General features: G+C 45.5%; 1 protein-coding gene across 2 annotated transcripts in view; it reads left to right on the forward strand.

Annotated features, from left to right (window-relative positions):
- ankzf1 (ankyrin repeat and zinc finger peptidyl tRNA hydrolase 1) overlaps positions 1 to 18,474 on the forward strand; it is a 65,573-nt gene that overhangs the window by 32,608 nt on the left and 14,491 nt on the right. The window contains exons 13-14 of one of the 2 annotated variants that reach the window (XM_084315245.1): positions 246 to 357; positions 15,146 to 15,313. In XM_084315245.1, coding sequence (XP_084171371.1) covers positions 246 to 357; positions 15,146 to 15,313 — 280 coding nt within the window. The remainder of the gene's footprint in view (positions 1 to 245; positions 358 to 15,145; positions 15,314 to 18,474) is intronic. The other variant, XM_084315246.1, reaches the window with a different exon arrangement.

Genomic DNA, 18,474 nt, shown 5'->3' on the forward strand with positions numbered 1-18,474 from the left:
TCTGTCTGCTCTATTTTACCTTTATATTATTGTCTATTTTAAAACTGCCATAGAATTTGTGTGCAAATTAATTAATGAATAATTTGTCTTTTTTCTGCTGTGAAGCACTTTGAGCTGCAGTTATTGTATGATAGGTGCTATACAAATAACGTTTATTATTATTATTATTATTATTATTATTATTATTATTATTATTATTATTATTATTATTATTATTATTATTATTATGCTAATGTTTTCAACAGGGACAGTAAAGGTCAGACTGCTTATATAGTCGCCCCTGAGAAGGACACCAGGAATGCCTTTCGTAAATACATGGCTGAACATCCTGAGAAGTATGATTACAGCAAGGCACAGGTAAACGCAGCACTAAACACCAACACTGCTGTAACTGAGGGGTACAATTCCCTGACTGTATTGTTAGATATGGTATTTAATACCACTACCTCTTGTACTTTAACTTCTGGCCATCCAGTACATGATATAAGTATGATGAACACTTTCCCACCTGATGAAACGAATCCACACAAATGTACAAATCGAAGGTTTAATATAGCAAAAGGTATATACAACGTTCACTTGTTTACACTTATGATTTGAAATATGCACTTGTATGGCAAATGAGTATTCGTAGGTAAATCAACATTGAATGTCCAATCTCTGGTTACGCAGGGAGTAAGTATACAACCTGGATATTTAGGAAACGATAGCGATGGTACTTAAATGATTATAGCTGGATACACTAAGGGGGGGGGGGGTCCCGCTGGTTGTAAGACAGTAGGAGGGGGGGGGGGGGGGTTAGAGAAGCCGCTGGCGGTATCCCATCTGGCCGACGGTTTCTTGGGAGAATTCAAAGTCTTGAACACGGTGCCCACAGAACCTCGGTCCGCAGACGAATACAGCTGGACCCTCTGGTGGACGGTAGCTGCCGGTCCACAACGGAGAGACGTGAGGCGACCTCACTGGTGTAGAGCGCCGTCTCACCTGGAGTCCTCTCCGGGGGGTAGTTCCAACACTCCGCAGTGTTGGCCGTTATCCATGGAATAATCAAAGCACCCAAAGCATAATCCAAGCCGTGGAAGGCTCGCCGTCGTCCGGGTAGAGTAATCCAATATACAGGTCCAGTCGCCCTGGCCCGGAGCTCCTCGGATGCAAGCACCACTAGGGGTCTGCCCAGCCTGGTTAAGCGTCCAGATAACGTCAGGAACGATGGGGGTACTGATAACTTTATAACTCTAACCGAACGATGCACCATACATAAATAGACTATTATTAGCTTAATAGAATACGTCCAACTCGACGGTATAGTGCCAAACTATGACTATTCAACTATTAATCCAAACGATATCTCAATGCCTATTCTGAGGCCAAGTAGGCCTTACTACACCACACGTGCGTCGTGGGTGAGGCTTCGCGTCTGTCACTCTGTTGGAGGGTAAAGAACTGGACTAAAAGAAAGTTCTACTTTACTTGCGCCATATATATATGCGCTATGAACAAATAGTACCATTCGTATTTCGCCAGACATATTCCTGCGCGGAACCGGGGCTTGCCACGACATGTTGGGCGGCACGATTGAACTTGAACCTAGGGGTATGGCAACCTGGCGCCAGGTTCTCGTCCAATGGTAGAATGAAACTATTATGGGCTGTTTAGTAGACTAAAGGGATATTCAGTGCATATTGTACAAGGAATATACAGGGGATATCAAACGATATACAAACACTATTTAAATATATATATATATAAATAAATATATATATTCGGTTTAATCTGATCTTTCACAACAACGGCACTAAACACCAACACAGCACTACACACCAACACAGCACTACACACCAACACAGCGATTATAATTATTATTTTTTTAAGCAGCCCCACAGAGGTTTATTGTAAAATGCGGCTTGCATCTAGCCTACGCGGTGGGTCTTTTCGGGACACCGAGCCTGAACATTTCTCTTTTGACCTGGGAATCGATACCGGTCCCCAACGGTACCTTTTTTTCTGTACTTTACTCTCCCTCTCTGAAGTCTAAACTTCACAACACACCATCTAAAACCCCTTACCTCCCTCTCCCAAACCGATCTTGTATCTCAATGGGACTTCCTGGTTAAATAAATTTAAAAAAATGAAAAAGATTAAAAAAAATTGCGATTTAATTTTTTTTTGCGATTTGCTAATTGCATCATTCCAAATCGCGATTTCGATTTAAAATCGATGAATCGTTCAGACACAGCACTAAACACCAACACAGCACTAAACACCAACATGGCACTAAACACCAACACAGCAGTAAACACCAACACAGCACTAAACACGGCACTAAACACCAACACGGCACTAAACACCAACACGGCACTAAACACCAACACAGCACTAAACACGGCACTAAACACCAACACAGCACTAAACACCAACACGGCACTAAACACCAACACGGCACTAAACACCAACACGGCACTAACACCAACACAGCACTAAACACCAACACAGCACACAGCAAGGCACAGGTAATCACAGCACTAAAGTTTTAATACTGTACTATACCACTTGTACTAACACAGCACTACACAGTTTTAATACTGTACTACTACTATACCACTTGCACTAACACGGCACTAAACTGTTTTTAATACTGTACTACAGTATAGTGTATATTATACTATACTACAGTATAGTGTATATTACATTATACTATACTAAGTATAGTGTATATTATACTACAATCTACTATACTACAATATAGTGTATACTATATTATAGTATATATTATACTATACTACAGTATATTGTATATTATATTATACTACAGTATAGTTTATATTATACTACAGTATATTGTATATTATACTATACTACAGTATATTGTATATTATTACATGGCGTTTTAACATTCGCCAAAATGCTTGATTGTGATTGGTCAATAGCGCTCGGTTGCCCCTAACAGCGGTCAATAATTTCTCGATAATTCACTGCTGCTATGGGCAACGCGCAATAATGACCGCTGTTAGGGGCAACAGAGCGCATTGACCAATCACAATCAAGCATTTTGATCGCAGTCACGAAAGCTATAACCTCGTTCCCAGCTTTATCTCGCACAGCTGCACTACATCAGGTGCAATCACGTCCACACCTGCCGATGACGAGGAGCAACAGAACAACTGCGTCTGCATTAAGGCTGTCCCCGAACCCTGTTTTTAGGGTTCGAACGTTCGCCAGGGTTTTTCTAACGGACGTTCGAACGTTCGTTTTTTTTATTAATTAATTGTATTATTATAGATCCTACGGAGGGCGGTATTGCATAGTCTATCGTGACATTTTTTTTGTTTACAGTGGTGGCTGTTCATGTAAACATGTAATTAAACAAAGCACTCAGAAGAAAATAAAGGGAAAAGACAGCAGTCAAACATAATATCTAGGAATGCACCGACATTTCGGCACCGAAAGTTTTCGGCCGAAAATGCCAAAAAATGGCCTTTCGGCTTTCGGCCGAAAGAGTTTTTTCACCGAAACAGAAACAACCTAACAACCTCGCGTGTTGTTGTGATGATGTCGCGCTGTCGGGAGTCGCGCTGTTTCTATGTAAACTCTGCGCGCAACGCGTCCAATAAATGCATCTTTAACATGCTTTTATATCCTTATTTACTATTATGCCCGTCGCGGTAGGAGTGATCTAATATGCATATTATTCGCGTGTTGTTGTGATGATGTTGTGCTGTCGGGAGTCGCGCTGTTTCTATGTAAACTCTGCGCGCAGCGCGTCCAATAAATGCGTCTTTAACATGCTTTTATATCCTTATTTACTATATGCCCGTCGCGGTTAATCACTGAGTGATCTAATATGCATATTATTCAGAGCGAGAGGGGGGGGGGGGGATTGTGTTTTTCACATTGACGCTGTCTGTCTGTAAATGTCCGAACACAACCCCCTCCAATGTACAGTAAATTACCAAGTATGGTCTTGTCAATAATCCAATGTACAGTGTTGTTTGTACAGTTGTACAGTGTCCCCCCCCCCCCCCCCCACTCCTACCCAACCCCCCCCCCACCCACCCAACCACCTCCAATGTACAGTCCCCCCCCACCCCCACCTACCCAATCCAATGTACAGTTTCTACGCCTAATGTATATACTCTTTTCTTTCTGGACTCTTTTTGTATCACAAACAGTACTGTAATTGCAAATCTGGTATGTCATAAATGTATAGATGTAGCAGTACTGTCTATCTGTATGTCATGTATGTCATATATGTTACGATGAACTGAAAATGGGGGACCCTGATGTAAACAAGACGAAAGTCTTTCTCTGGTCTGCATCCCCTTAACAATTGTATGTATTGAGCTGTACTGTACTGTACCCATTCTGCAATCTGTTAATAAAGTTTTCATTCATTCATTCATTCATTCATGTCTGTCGCGCGTCTACTGTGCCGAGTCAAGCGAGCACATTCAGCTGGGGACTAGAAAGGTGCGCTCAGTAGAGCACAGATGTCCGCTGCGGCAGCCAGAGAAAAGATGGAATTAATGTACTGTATGCATTCAGAAGTGCTGAATAAATGTTTTATGGACCCATAATAGTGATTATTTATTATTTAAGTAAAGTTTTGCCATAATCATATATTTTTCCATAATCATAATGTTCCACAACATTGGTAAAAAAAATCTATTCTATGAATCATTTTCGGCCTTTCGGTTTTCGGCCAACTGTTTTCTATTTTCGGTATCGGTTTCGGCCAATAATTTCCCATTCGGTGCATCCCTAATAATATCATATAATAACGCACTCACTTTTTGTCCCCGGCCCGGTAGAACATCGCCGTATGAATTGGAATAACCGAAGCTTTCTGGTCTGGCAGGCTTGAAATTTCCATAAATGTGTATCCAATCCATAAATCCATTTTGTCCAGTATTGACTGAATGTATCTGTGATTATTATAGATTTTCGACAACAACCATTAGCACTGCAGTCATTTGAATTTCCTGGTTGACTCTCCCGCTCACGGACGTGATGTCACACGAAAGCCAGCCACACTCATCCAATAGACTATTCTATCCTCACCTCGACTCAACCTCGCACGCCTCCTTTTTTTTCTTTTTTTTTTTCTCGAACGTTCGAACCCATTAATTAAAATCAGAATGCCAGCGTAACGAACGAACGTTCAGGCTCAGCCTTAGTCTGCATTTGATCTCATCTTGTCGATGGTGTAAAATGAATTACGTATATTGTTAATAAGTTAGCCATGTAATAAGCGGGATAATGTATAGCTATACTCGGTCATTGTCGCAAAATAATTGACCTTCACTGCGTTTAGAACACTGTGTCGGTCAATTATTTTGCGACAATGACCTCGTAGCTATACATTATCCCTTACATATAGTGTATATTATACTACAGTATAGTGTATATTAGGGCTGACCCCTATTAGTCGAATAGTCGACTAATCGATCGAAAGGAGCCGTAGTCAACTTCCAACCTCTTAGTCGACTGCAAAAAAAATAATATAATAATAATATATATATATTTTTTTTTTAACATTATATTTTTTTATCATTCTTTCCAAAAGAAAAGAGGCCTATAAGCGTGGCTAATGCTAATGGCATGCATACCAGAGGCTAACTGCCTAAGAAAACAGGCACAGAGGCACTGAAAGAGGATTTCACACTAGACTAGACAAATATCAAGATGTATCCATCAGTGGACCAATTGCATGCTTTTGCAGAGGACAAGAAGCCTTCAGTCGACTCCTTCAGACATTAAGCACCCCCACAGCCCAAATGGAATGATAAAAAAAAAAATTATATAAATTGCATTTATTTTTATTTTTTATAGTCGACTATCGGCTAATTTTGGCGACTACAAATCGACTATACAAATCCTTAGTAGGGGACAGCCCTAGTGTATATTATACTGTACTATACTACAATATGGTGTATACTATATTACAGTATAGTGTATATTATACTATAGTATAGTGCAGTGGTTCCCAACCTTTTTCCCCCCAGGGACCCCCAAACATCTCTGATGAAATTCGCGGACCCCCTCCTAATAAGATACCATAAAATACTTTTTTCTTTTTTCATTTTAATAACAAACTGCTTATACACAGGCATATGCATCACAATTAGACCCACTATGCTTCTTTGACTTGTGCCTTCAATCAACAAATCTCATCTTGCACCATATGCATTTCAAAATGTTTGGCCAATATTCAAATGCTGTATTCATCCTCTCAAATCAGGCCCTAATGGTGAACGGTTTGCATTTATGGAACAAATCAATGCAACAAATTAAACTAAATATGAGACAGGAAATTCCAATCAGTAGCAGAGAGAATCTGTCCTAGCTGGGTTTAATACCTTTTTTTGTCATTTTAATAACAAACTGCTTATACACAGGCATATGCATCACAATTAGACCCACTATGCTTCTTTAACTTGTGCCTTCAATCAACAAATCTCATCTTGCACCATATGCATTTCAAAATGTTTGGCCAATATTCAAATCCTGTATTCATCCTCAAATCAGTCCCTAATGGTGAACGGTTTGCATTTATGTTGAATGAAGTAAGAATCCACTGCAGTAAAAATATCCTCACCTCGAGTGGTGGTAGTAAGGTTGACTGACATGAGAATGTCCTGCTTCAGATCCTCATTTTCAATATATTGCACATAAACGATGAGCACAGCCTCGTCTGCGACAGTTGTAGTTTCATCAAGTTGTATGGCAAATGGACCCTTTCTAAGCTTTTCTGACAGCTGCTGCTCGCAATCACTTGACATCTTATCAATTCGGTCTTTCACTACATTGTTCGAGAGTGGTACTGATTTTAGTTTATCCGCCACCTGTGGGCCGCACAGTTTCTAAACCATTTTGATGCAGGCTGGTTTGATGAGCTGCTCGCCAATATTGTGCGGTTTCTTTGCTTTTGCAATTAAAAGCGAACACTCAAAGGAGGCTTCGGTAGCCTTCTGTAAATCACTGCCACCCCTGCTCCACGCTACTCTAACATCAACAGGCTTGTTCGCCTTGAGAGACTGTTCTTTCCTCCGAAAAAAGTCTGGATCCTTCCCAACGGTTTCTGGGTGCTTAGACGCCTGATGTCTCTTCAGCTTGCTGGGCTTCAGGCTCGAGTTTGCCAACTTTTCTCCACAAATCACACACTCAGGTCGTTTGTCTGGTCCCTCAGTGAAGCCCATGGTGATGTAATTTTTGCGATTGCTGTAGGTCCTAACTTTTTTTGCAGATGAGCTGCCGTCATCTCCTTTTCGTTTGTCACACATTTTCGCCTCTGGCGGCTGACTGCAGACGAGCCGAGAAAGTTAACTAGCGTGCTAGGCTAGCTACAGAAAGTGATACAGTCAACTGATTCGCGTTTTAGCGGCTACCCGGTAGCCTACTGTTAACGTTCAAAAATCATGTCTAGATGTTTATTTATTTATCTTTATTTTTTATTGTAGTGGAGAGACTATTCATGCTTCTGAATACCTCAAGATCTTAAGCCGTTTTAAGGCTGGGCTCCAACCACTGTGTGGCCTGGTGCCAACTGCCACATCAACTGCCACATTATTATGCAGCTGAGAAATCTCTGACATCACAGATATGCACATTTTCAGATGACTCAGTTCAGTGAGGGTGAATATTGTGAGAGGAGAATTGGAAGAATGCGCCAATATGAGAATTAGAGACATGGATCCTATTAATATAAGTCCACATACCGGTAGCTAAGAAACAATGGTAAACATTGAAAAAGGCCATTTATAAGATAGTTCCCCTTTAAGCACATGTATAGTCAATTGGTCCTGTTGTTCAGCCTCACAATGCTATTCGATAGTAAATGTGTTTATATGTCCCACCCTCTGGCCTCTGAAGTTGCTAATGTCTTTTTAATTTGGGCCTCACAGGGTTAACCTCTTAAGCCCGAGATATACAGTAAAAGTGTATATTTTCAGTATTACGTTTGTTTACCAATTATTTTAACTGTTATTAGTGAAATATAAGATTATAGAAATCTCAGGGCATTGAGTCGGAAACCGGCGCATATTGACAGGAGGAAGTGGCACATCCAAAAGCGAGTGTAGTCTTTTGAAGGAAGAGAATCAGGGCACACCAGCCCCTGTCAATCATCTGACTTCTGGATTTACTTTTTTATTTCTCTTATTTTTTGGGATTACTCCCACAAACCTGAACGTTATTGCCATAAAACAAAACGCAGTTAGTTTCTCTACCTTTCTGTGAACGTCTTGCAAAAAACGGTGTTGCAATATGATGAAAATGGTGGAGAAATTTACATTATAAAAAAGATGGCAGAATTCAGTACTGTATCTACAAAACCTTCTGTTTAATCATCTCCCCTTTATTCATTTGCTTAGATTTTTCAGGTCTGGTCAATTTTAGCATGGTGTTATTCACAGTCAAAGATAAAAATTTTTTTAAATAGAATTGATATTCTCCTTTGGTTCATTACAATTTACTCAAGCCTAGTAACAGACACACTATTTCTGACACTGATCCATATATGCCCCTAGATTCAGATACCAAGAACATGCAAATGGACCATTTACAAAAAAAATCAATGTTTATTCTACGTCCTTATGGAATGATTTTTTTATTTTTTTTTATTTTTTTTGGATGGAAGAGCCGCACATTGACGGGCAAAGAGCCGCATGCGGCTCGCGAGCCGCGGGTTGGCCACCCCTGGTATAGTGTATATTGTGGTGGACACTAGATGGAGGTGTCTCACTTCAGAATGGACACTGATTGAGTGACAGGAGGGAGTTGGTTTAAGGGTGTGGCTGTACCTTGGTTCTGTTGGATTTGTTTGGAAGTAAAGTTCAGAGACTCGATACTCCGTCTGCTCGTCTCATTGATTCACTTCCACAGTGGTGACCCTGACGTGTGAAATATGAGCAATAACGAGAATCCACCGGCTGTGTTTCCCACAGTGTATGCCGCTACAGTCAAGTTGCCAGAGTTTTGGCAGCATGACCCGGCCCCGTGGTTTCAGCACATCGAGGCACAATTTCACCTCTGCGGAATAACGTCGGATGAGACGAAATATTATCATGTTGTTGCGGCATTGGATTCCTCCACTACACGCCGGGTGATGGGATTCCTGAGAGAGCCGCCAGCAGCCGGCAAATACAACGCGCTCAGAGAACAGCTGTTGCGTCTGTTCCAGCTGTCAGATGCAGAGCGCGCGGAGCGCCTATTGTCCAACAGAACTGATGGAGAACATGCTAGCACTGCTCGGTTCAGGTGACGCTACATTTATTTTTGTGCAGCTGTTCCTGCGTCAACTCCCGACTCCGGTGCGCACGGCTCTGGCCAGCTCGCCTCTCGTGCGCACCAAGGATTACCGGGGATTGGCAGAGGAGGCGGACAGAATTCTACTGGCCTCCCGTCAGTACTGTGTGGCTGCTGTGTCTGATCGGGTGGCTGATCGCAGGGATCAGACACAGAGGGATGATAGAGGTCTTTGTTATTATCATCGCCGTTTTGGCAACAAAGCGAAGAGCTGTGTTCCACCATGCACCTTTGGTAACCAGGGAAACGCGAGAGCCGGCGCTCGTTAGCGGCTATGAGCGCTAGCGTCAATATCAACGAGCTGTTGTTTATCGAGGACACGTTGTCTGGAAGGCGTCTGTTGGTGGATTCGGGGCGCCTTTGACACATACGCCTGCACACTGGGGGGGCCGGGGCCGCCTGCCCTGGCCAATATGCTTGCCACAGGCGATATGTACCAGCGCCTCCTCGCTGAGTTTCCTGCTCTGACTGTCCCCACTTTCTCTGCCTCTGTCGCCAAGCATGGGGTGGAACATTACATCCCAACGGTGGGCCCGCCAGTTTATGCACGGGCACGCCGCCTGGATGCTGCTAAACTGGCAATAGCCAGGGAGGAGTTTGCCACAATGGAATGGCTCGGCATTGTGCGCCGGTCCAACAGTCCTTGGGCCTCCCCACTACACATGGTCCCCAAGGCGGACGGGAAGTGGCGTCCGTGTGGTGATTTCCGTCGCCTAAATAACATCACCACTCATGACCGGTACCCAGTGCCACATATCCAGGATTTCTCTGCCCACCTGGCGGGCACCACCATTTTTTCTAAAATAGATTTGGTGCGTGGCTACCACCAGGTGCCGGTTCATCCACTCGACGTGCCCAAGACTGCCATTATCACCCCGTTTGGACTGTTTGAATTCCTGCGCATGCCATTCGGCCTTAAAGGGGCAGCGCAAACATTCCAGCGGCTGATGGACTCTGTGCTGCGAGGCCTGTCATTTTTGTTTATTTATCTGGATGACATCCTGGTAGCCAGTGCATCGGTGGAGGAGCATCGGGGACATCTCCGTCAACTGTTCGAGCGGCTCAACGAGCATGGGCTGATCGTGAACCCGGCCAAATGTCAGTTTGGCCTGCCGGCCATGGATTTCCTGGGCCACCATGTCTCTTCCCAGGGGGCTGTTCCTCTACCCGCCAAGGTGGAGGCAATTGCTGCTTTCCCCCGCCCCCTCACCATCAAACCTCTCCAGGAGTTCCTGGGGATGGTTAATTTTTACAATAGGTTTATAGCCCATGCGGCTCACCTGATGAGACCTCTGTACGAGGCGCTGAAGGGGAAGAGAGCCAACGATGACGTGGGCTGGTCCCCGGAGCGGGTCCAGGCATTCGAGGGCTCTAAGGCTGCCCTTGCCAACGCCGCCATGCTGGCACACCCATCTCCTGCTGCTCCTATAGCCCTCACCACCGATGCCTCCGATTATGCAGTAGGTGCGGTGTGCGAGCAGTGGGTGGCTGGCGCCTGGCAGCCTCTGGCCTTCTTCAGTAGGAAGCTGCGCGACAACGAGAGGAAGTATAGTACATTCGACAGGGAGCTCCTGGCCCTCTTCCTCGCCATACGTCACTTCAGGTTCTTGCTGGAGAGCCGAGAGTTCACAGTTTTTGTCGACCACAAGCCCCTAACGTTTGCCATGGCCAAGACCACAGAGCCATGGTCGGGGCGGCAGCAGCGCCAACTTTCCGCCATATCGGAGTTCACTACCGACATCCAGCATGTAGCCGGTAAAGACAACCAGGTGGCAGACTGCCTCTCCCGGGCGTGCGTCAGCCCTGTGCTGCCATGGCTGCTGACCAGCTCACCGACTCAGACCTTCAGGCGTTCAGGACGGCTGTGACAGGACTTCGACTTGAGGATGTGGTGTTTCACGACAGCGGCGCCACGCTCCTCTGTGACATCTCCACTGGCCAGCCCCGCCCCATGGTTCCAACTGACTGGCGCCACCGGGTATTTGACACCATTCATGCCCTTTCACACCCTGGGGTAAAGGCGTCGGTCAAGTTGGTAGGGGCCAAGTTCGTCTGGCCGGGCCTTAGGAAGGACGTCAAAGTATGGGCGGCCTCCTGTGTGGCGTGCCAGCGTGCCAAGGTACATCGTCACACTAAGGCCCCCCTGGAGCCGTTTCTCATTCCAGAGAGGCGGTTTGACCATGTCCACGTGGACCTGGTGGGCCCACTTCCCCCGTCTCAGGGTTTCACACACCTCCTCACTATGGTGGACAGGACCACCAGGTGGCCGGAGGTTGTTCCCCTGTCATCAACAACGGCTGCGGAGGTGGCTCGGGCATTTATTTTCGGCTGGGTCACTCGGTTTGGCACGCCATTGGACCTGACATCGGACAGGGGATCCCAGTTCACTTCTGAGCTGTGGAGCACCGTGGCTGAGAGACTTGGGGTGAAACTCCATTGTACCACAGCATACAACCCAAAGGCCAACGGCATGTGTGAGCGTTTTCACAGATCCATGAAGGCCGCTCTCCGGGCCACGCTCACAGACGGCAACTGGGTCGACCGTCTTCCGTGGGTCATGTTGGGCCTGTGTACTGCCCCTAAGGAAGACCTGCAGGCCTCTTCAGCCGAACTGGTTTTTGGTCAACCGCTGAGGGTCCCAGGGGAGTTCCTTCCTGGTTCCTCTGCCCCTTGGTCCACTACAGCTCACCGATCTGCCTTCCAGGACGCAGCGAGGGTGTTTGCCCCAGTTCCCACACATCACTGCCTTCCCCAGTCCTAAGGACCTGATGACTGCGAGGTATGTGTTCATCCGTCATGATGCCCACCGTTCTCCACTGCAGGCTCCCTATGACGGGCCCTCGAGCCGGGCCCCAAGTACTTTGTGGTGGACATGGGGGGGAATAAGGAGCAGATCTCAGTCGATCATCTTAAGCCTGCTCATGTGGTCCCAAATGGGCCAGTGGAGCTGGCTCAGCCCCGGCGCCGGGGCCGGCCACCCAAGTCTTCCCCTGTCCCATGCCCTCCGGCCGTTGTTATCCCTACCTTTCCACCGACGAAGCCTCGGCGGCGGCAGGGACGGCCCCCTGCCCCTACCCTTACCCTTTCCCCTTCCACGTTCCCTGTTAAATACAGACGTTATGGCCGTGTGGTCAGACCTCCTAAAAGAGACTGAAGACACTGGGTGCACTTTTTGGGGGGTTTATTGTGTTCAGTTCCGTTTATTTGGTGTGGCACTGAATGTCAATTCTGAATGTTTGGGGGGGGCCTGTGTGGTGGACACTAGATGGAGGTGTCTCACTTCAGAATGGACACTGATTGAGTGACAGGAGGGAGTTGACTTAAGGGTGTGGCTGTACCTTGGTTCTGTTGGATTTGTTTGGAAGTAAAGTTCAGAGACTCGATACTCCGTCTGCTCGTCTCATTGATTCACTTCCACAATATTATATTATACTACAGTAGTGTACAGTAGTAGTACAGTATACTATAGTGGGAAGAAAGACTTGACAACCTCCCACCAGCAACAACAATGGAGCTAAAGGCGAGCGAGGCACTGCCCCCTGGAGCAGACACCAACTATGTGTGCCTAAACAGAATACGTTTTTTTTTTAATATATTTTTTTAAGATTCGTTTTTAGCATTTTTACAGCTTTTATGGTCAGACATGACCGACAGAGGAGAGGGAGAGGATGTGGGGGAGGATATGCGGCAAATCCGTCCGGGAGCGGGAGGCGAACCCGGGTCGACCACGTAGGTCTGCTACGCAGTATGCAGTGCGCCACTCGGGCGGCCCAAGATCAGGGGGTTTGACCTATCTCAGGGGGTTTGACCTATATCAGGGGGTTTAACCTATCTCAGGGGGGTTTGACCTATCTCAGGGGGTTTAACCTATCTCAGGGGGTTTGACCTATCTCAGGGGGTTTGACCTATCAGGGGTTTTGACCTATCTCAGGGGTTTTGACCTATCTCAGGGGTTTTGACCTATCTCAGGGGGTTTGACCTATCTCAGGGGGTTTAACCTATCTCAGGGGGTTTGACCTATCAGGGGGTTTGACCTATCAGGGGGTTTGACCTATCTCAGGGGGTTTGACCTATCTCAGGGGGTTTGACCTATCTCAGGGGGTTTGACCTATCTCGGGGGTTTGACCTATCTCGGGGGTTTAACCTATCTCGGGGGTTTAACCTATCTCGGGGGTTTAACCTATCTCGGGGGTTTAACCTATCTCGGGGGTTTAACCTATCTCGGGGGTTTAACCTATCTCGGGGGTTTAACCTATCTCGGGGGTTTAACCTATCTCGGGGGTTTAACCTATCTCAGGGGGTTTGACCTATCTCAGGGGGTTTGACCTATCTCAGGGGGTTTGACCTATCTCGGGGGTTTAACCTATCTCGGGGGTTTGACCTATCTCAGGGGGTTTAACCTATCTCAGGGGGTTTAACCTATCTCAGGGGGTTTAACCTATCTCAGGGGGTTTGACCTATCAGGGGTTTTGACCTATCTCAGGGGTTTTGACCTATCTCAGGGGTTTTGACCTATCTCAGGGGGTTTGACCTATCTCAGGGGGTTTAACCTATCTCAGGGGGTTTGACCTATCAGGGGGTTTGACCTATCTCAGGGGGTTTGACCTATCTCAGGGGGTTTGACCTATCTCAGGGGGTTTGACCTATCTCAGGGGGTTTGACCTATCTCAGGGGGTTTGACCTATCTCAGGGGGTTTGACCTATCTCGGGGGTTTGACCTATCTCGGGGGTTTGACCTATCTCGGGGGTTTAACCTATCTCGGGGGTTTAACCTATCTCGGGGGTTTAACCTATCTCGGGGGTTTAACCTATCTCGGGGGTTTAACCTATCTCGGGGGTTTAACCTATCTCGGGGGTTTAACCTATCTCAGGGGGTTTGACCTATCTCAGGGGGTTTGACCTATCTCAGGGGGTTTGACCTATCTCAGGGGGTTTGACCTATCTCAGGGGGTTTGACCTATATCAGGGGGTTTGACCTATCTCAGGGGTTTGACCTATCTCAGGGGGTTTGACCTATCTCAGGGGTTTAACCTATCTCAGGGGTTTTGACCTATCTCAGGGGTTTTGACCTATCTCAGGGGTTTTGACCTATCTCAGGGGTTTTGACCTATCTCAGGGGGTTTGACCTATCTCAGGGGGTTTGACCTATCTCAGGGGGTTTGACCTATCAGGGGGTTTGACCTATCTCAGGGGGTTTGACCTATCTCAGGGGGTTTGACCTATCTCAGGGGGTTTGACCTATCTCAGGGGGTTTGACCTATCTCAGGGGGTTTGACCTATCTCAGGGGGTTTGACCTATATCAGGGGGTTTGACCTATATCAGGGGGTTTGACCTATCTCAGGGGGTTTGACCTATCTCAGGGGTTTAACCTATCTCAGGGGTTTTAACCTATCTCAGGGGGTTTGACCTATCTCAGGGGGTTTGACCTATCTCAGGGGGTTTGACCTATCTCAGGGGGTTTAACCTATCTCAGGGGGTTTGACCTATCTCAAGGGGTTTGACCTATCTCAAGGGGTTTGACCTATCTCAGGGGGTTTGACCTATCTCAGGGGGTTTGACCTATCTCAGGGGGTTTAACCTATCTCAGGGTTTTTTACCTATCTCAGGGGGTTTGACCTATCTCAGGGGGTTTGACCTATCTCAGGGGGTTTGACCTATCTCAGAGGGTTTAACCTATCTCAGGGGGTTTGGCCTATCTCAGGGGGTTTGACCTATCTCTGGGGGTTTAACCTATCTCTGGGGGTTTAACCTATATCAGGGGGTTTGACCTATCTCTGGGGGTTTGAGATCAGGGTCAGTTGGCCTCTGCCTCTGATACCTTGGTGTCTGTTGTGACTGAAGGTTCCGGGGCCACTGACCGCAGAGATAGAGTCCAAAAAGACGGAGAAGAAAAAGGCCCAAAAGGTGGCGAAGAAACAGCGAGGGAGAGAGCAGAAGGAGGAGAAGAAGAAAATAGAGCTGGAGGCGGAGGAGAAGAAGAGATTTGCAGCTCTCAGTGACCGAGAAAAGGTATACAACTGATTATTTTGTTTACACTGTTCATGTGACCATTAGAACTTGGAGTTCTCTGACCAGAGAGGTTAATGTTCTTTAATGTTCTCTGACCAGAGAGTTTCAAGTTTCTTTAATAGTTGTCATACAGAAGTACAGAATACTTTTGTACAAAATGCTTCTTACTGTTGCGCTCCAGAGACTGTGCATGACAAGATAAGTATGAAATAAAAACATAGTAAAAATTAGAAGAAAAAAAAAAGAGGTCACAGTGTTCAGTTTAGACATATGTACAATGTTCGTAGACGTAGTTACCATACAATATACAATACTGTGCAGTGTACTAATATACAATACTATATAGTGCAAGGCATAAATGGACAAGGTGCAGTTTAGGTACAATTCACAGTAGGTGTACGAGTTGTAGTGCAAATCCTTTATCAATAAATATAAAGTGTAAGTGTGTTTGTGTGATCTAAAGTGTGGAGAGTGGGTGCTGCAGTGTGTTGTTTGTTTGAGTGAGTGTGTGTGTGCGTGTGGGTGTGTGTGCTGTGTGCATTTGATGGTTGTTGCATAGTGATTATTGTTCGTTTAGCGATTATTGTTCGTTTAGCAGCCTGATGGCCTGGGGATAGAAGCTCCTTCTGAGTCTTTCTGTGCTCGCCATAAGACTCCGGTATCGCTTGCCTGACGGCAGCAGTTCAAAGAGGCAGTTGTTCGGGTGGCTCGAGTCCTTAATAATTCTCTTAGCCTTCCCCTTGCACCGCTTGTTGTAAATGTTCTGGAGGGTGGGAAGCCCCCCTCTAATTGTGCGTTCGGCTGAACGTGTCACTCTTTGTAGTCTGCTACGGTCTTGTGCAGTGCTATTCCCAAACCAGGAGGTGATGTTGCCGGTCAGGATGCTCTCTATTGTACATGAGTAGAAGTTCCTAAGGATCTTCTGGCTGACTTGGAACTTCCTTAGGCGCCTGAGGAAGTAGAGGCGTTGTCGTGCCTTCTTCACAACACTGTCAATGTGTGTGGTCCATGTCAAGTCCTCGGATATGTGGGCTCCGAGGTACTTGAAACTGTTCACTCTCTCAACTGGTGCCCCGTCGATGCTGAGGGGGCTGTAGTCCTTGACCCCCGTCCTCCTGAAGTCCACAATCATCTCTTTTGTTTTGCTGACGTTCAGGGAGAGGCAGTTCTCCTGACACCACTGTGACAGGTTCTCTACCTCTTCCAGGTAGGCCCTTTCGTCGTTGGCAGAGATCAGGCCCACCACTACTGTGTCATCAGCAAATTTGATGATGGTGTTGTTGTTCCGCTGTGCTACGCAGTCATGTGTGTACAGGGAGTAGAGGAGGGGGCTCAGAACACAGCCCTGGGGGGCCCCTATGTTGAGCGTGATGGATGAGGAGGTGCAGTTGCCGGCTCTTACCACCTGGGGTCTGCCCGTCAGGAAGTCCAGGACCCACTGGCACAGGTCATAGTTCAAGCCCAGGTCCCTGAGCTTGGCTATGAGTTTGGAGGGGACTATGGTATTGAATGCTGAGCTGTAGTCGATGAACAGCATTCTCACATAGTTCCCCTTCCTCTTGTCCAGATGTGATGCTGCTGTGTGCAGCACATGGGCTATGGCGTCCTCCGTGGACCTGTTGGGGCGATATGCAAATTGCAGAGGGTCCAGGTTGATGGGGAGGGAGGAACAGATGTAGCCCTTCACTAGCTTCTCAAAGCACTTCATGGCTATGGAGGTGAGGGCTACAGGGCGGTAGTCGTTGAGGCAAGCGGGCGTAGATTTTTTGGGTACAGGGATGATGGTGGACTTCTTCAGACAGAGGACAGAGGAGGTTAATGTTCTTTAATGTTCTCTGAACAGAGAGGTTAATGTTCTTTAATGTTCTCTGACCAGAGAGGAGGTTAATGTTCTTTAATGTTCTCTGAACAGAGGAGGTTAATGTTCTTTAATGTTCTCTGAACAGAGAGGTTAATGTTCTTTAATGTTCTCTGACCAGAGAGGAGGTTAATGTTCTTTAATGTTCTCTGAACAGAGGAGGTTAATGTTCTTTAATGTTCTCTGAACAGAGAGGTTAATGTTCTTTAATGTTCTCTGAACAGAGGGGTTAATGTTCTTTAATGTTCTCTGACCAGAGAGGTTAATGTTCTTTAATGTTCTCTGAATAGAGAGGAGGTTAATGTTCTTTAATGTTCTCCTGACCAGAGAGGTTAATGTTCTCTGAACAGAGAGGAGGTTAATGTTCTTTAATGTTCTCTGAACAGAGAGGAGGTTAATGTTCTTTAATGTTCTCTGACCAGAGAGGTTAATGTTCTTTAATGTTCTCTGAACAGAGAGGTTAATGTTCTTTAATGTTCTCTGAATAGAGAGGAGGTTAATGTTCTCTAATGTTCTCTGACCAGAGAAGAGGTTAATGGGTCTCATTCCTGAACGAATTTACGACCAAACATTTCCTCTTAGGCAGATTTCTGCCCATTTAAGACATATTAGGGCTGGTAGCGCGAGTCTTCAAATTTGCCTGAGATCAGATTTAAGCGTGGCTGAGAGCAGATTTAAGAGTGCTGAGGAGCACACTTATGATTGATTGACTAATTGAAAATTGTATTAACTTGACAGACTGTGTTCTCATAGTGATTCCTTCATGTTAACGCTACAGGCCTCCTTGGAATTAATTACTTAATCATAATTAAAATAAATATGACAATATTTGTACGATAAGAAATTATGCATTTGATGTCGGAAAAATAAATAATATGGATTAATCTGATCACAGGGCAGCTGCTTAACCATATCTGAACCAGCTATTTTGGACAAATGTATAATTACTTTAATTACTCAGATATTCAAACACAATTATGCATTTTTTTTATTTTTTTTTATAAATGTTTTTATTTTCAATTTTCAACATAGAACAAGACATCACAACACAATACAATACCGTCAATAATAACAAAAATAATGACACTAACAACAGTAATAACATTACAAGACAGGCAAACAGAAAAGAAAAAAGACAATGAAAAAAAATAAGGAAATGACAATAGAAAATAAAATAAATAAAAATTAAATAAAATAAGTGTGGCTTTCACGTGTGCGCCTTATCTCGTGTGCTATATATATGTGTGTCCTACCTACCCATATGTGCGTACGCTTTACCTATGTATATGTTTTATGTGTACAT

This window comes from Notolepis coatsorum, assembly GCF_963971535.1.
Source record: "Notolepis coatsorum genome assembly, chromosome: 5".
NCBI lineage: Eukaryota > Metazoa > Chordata > Actinopteri > Aulopiformes > Paralepididae > Notolepis > Notolepis coatsorum.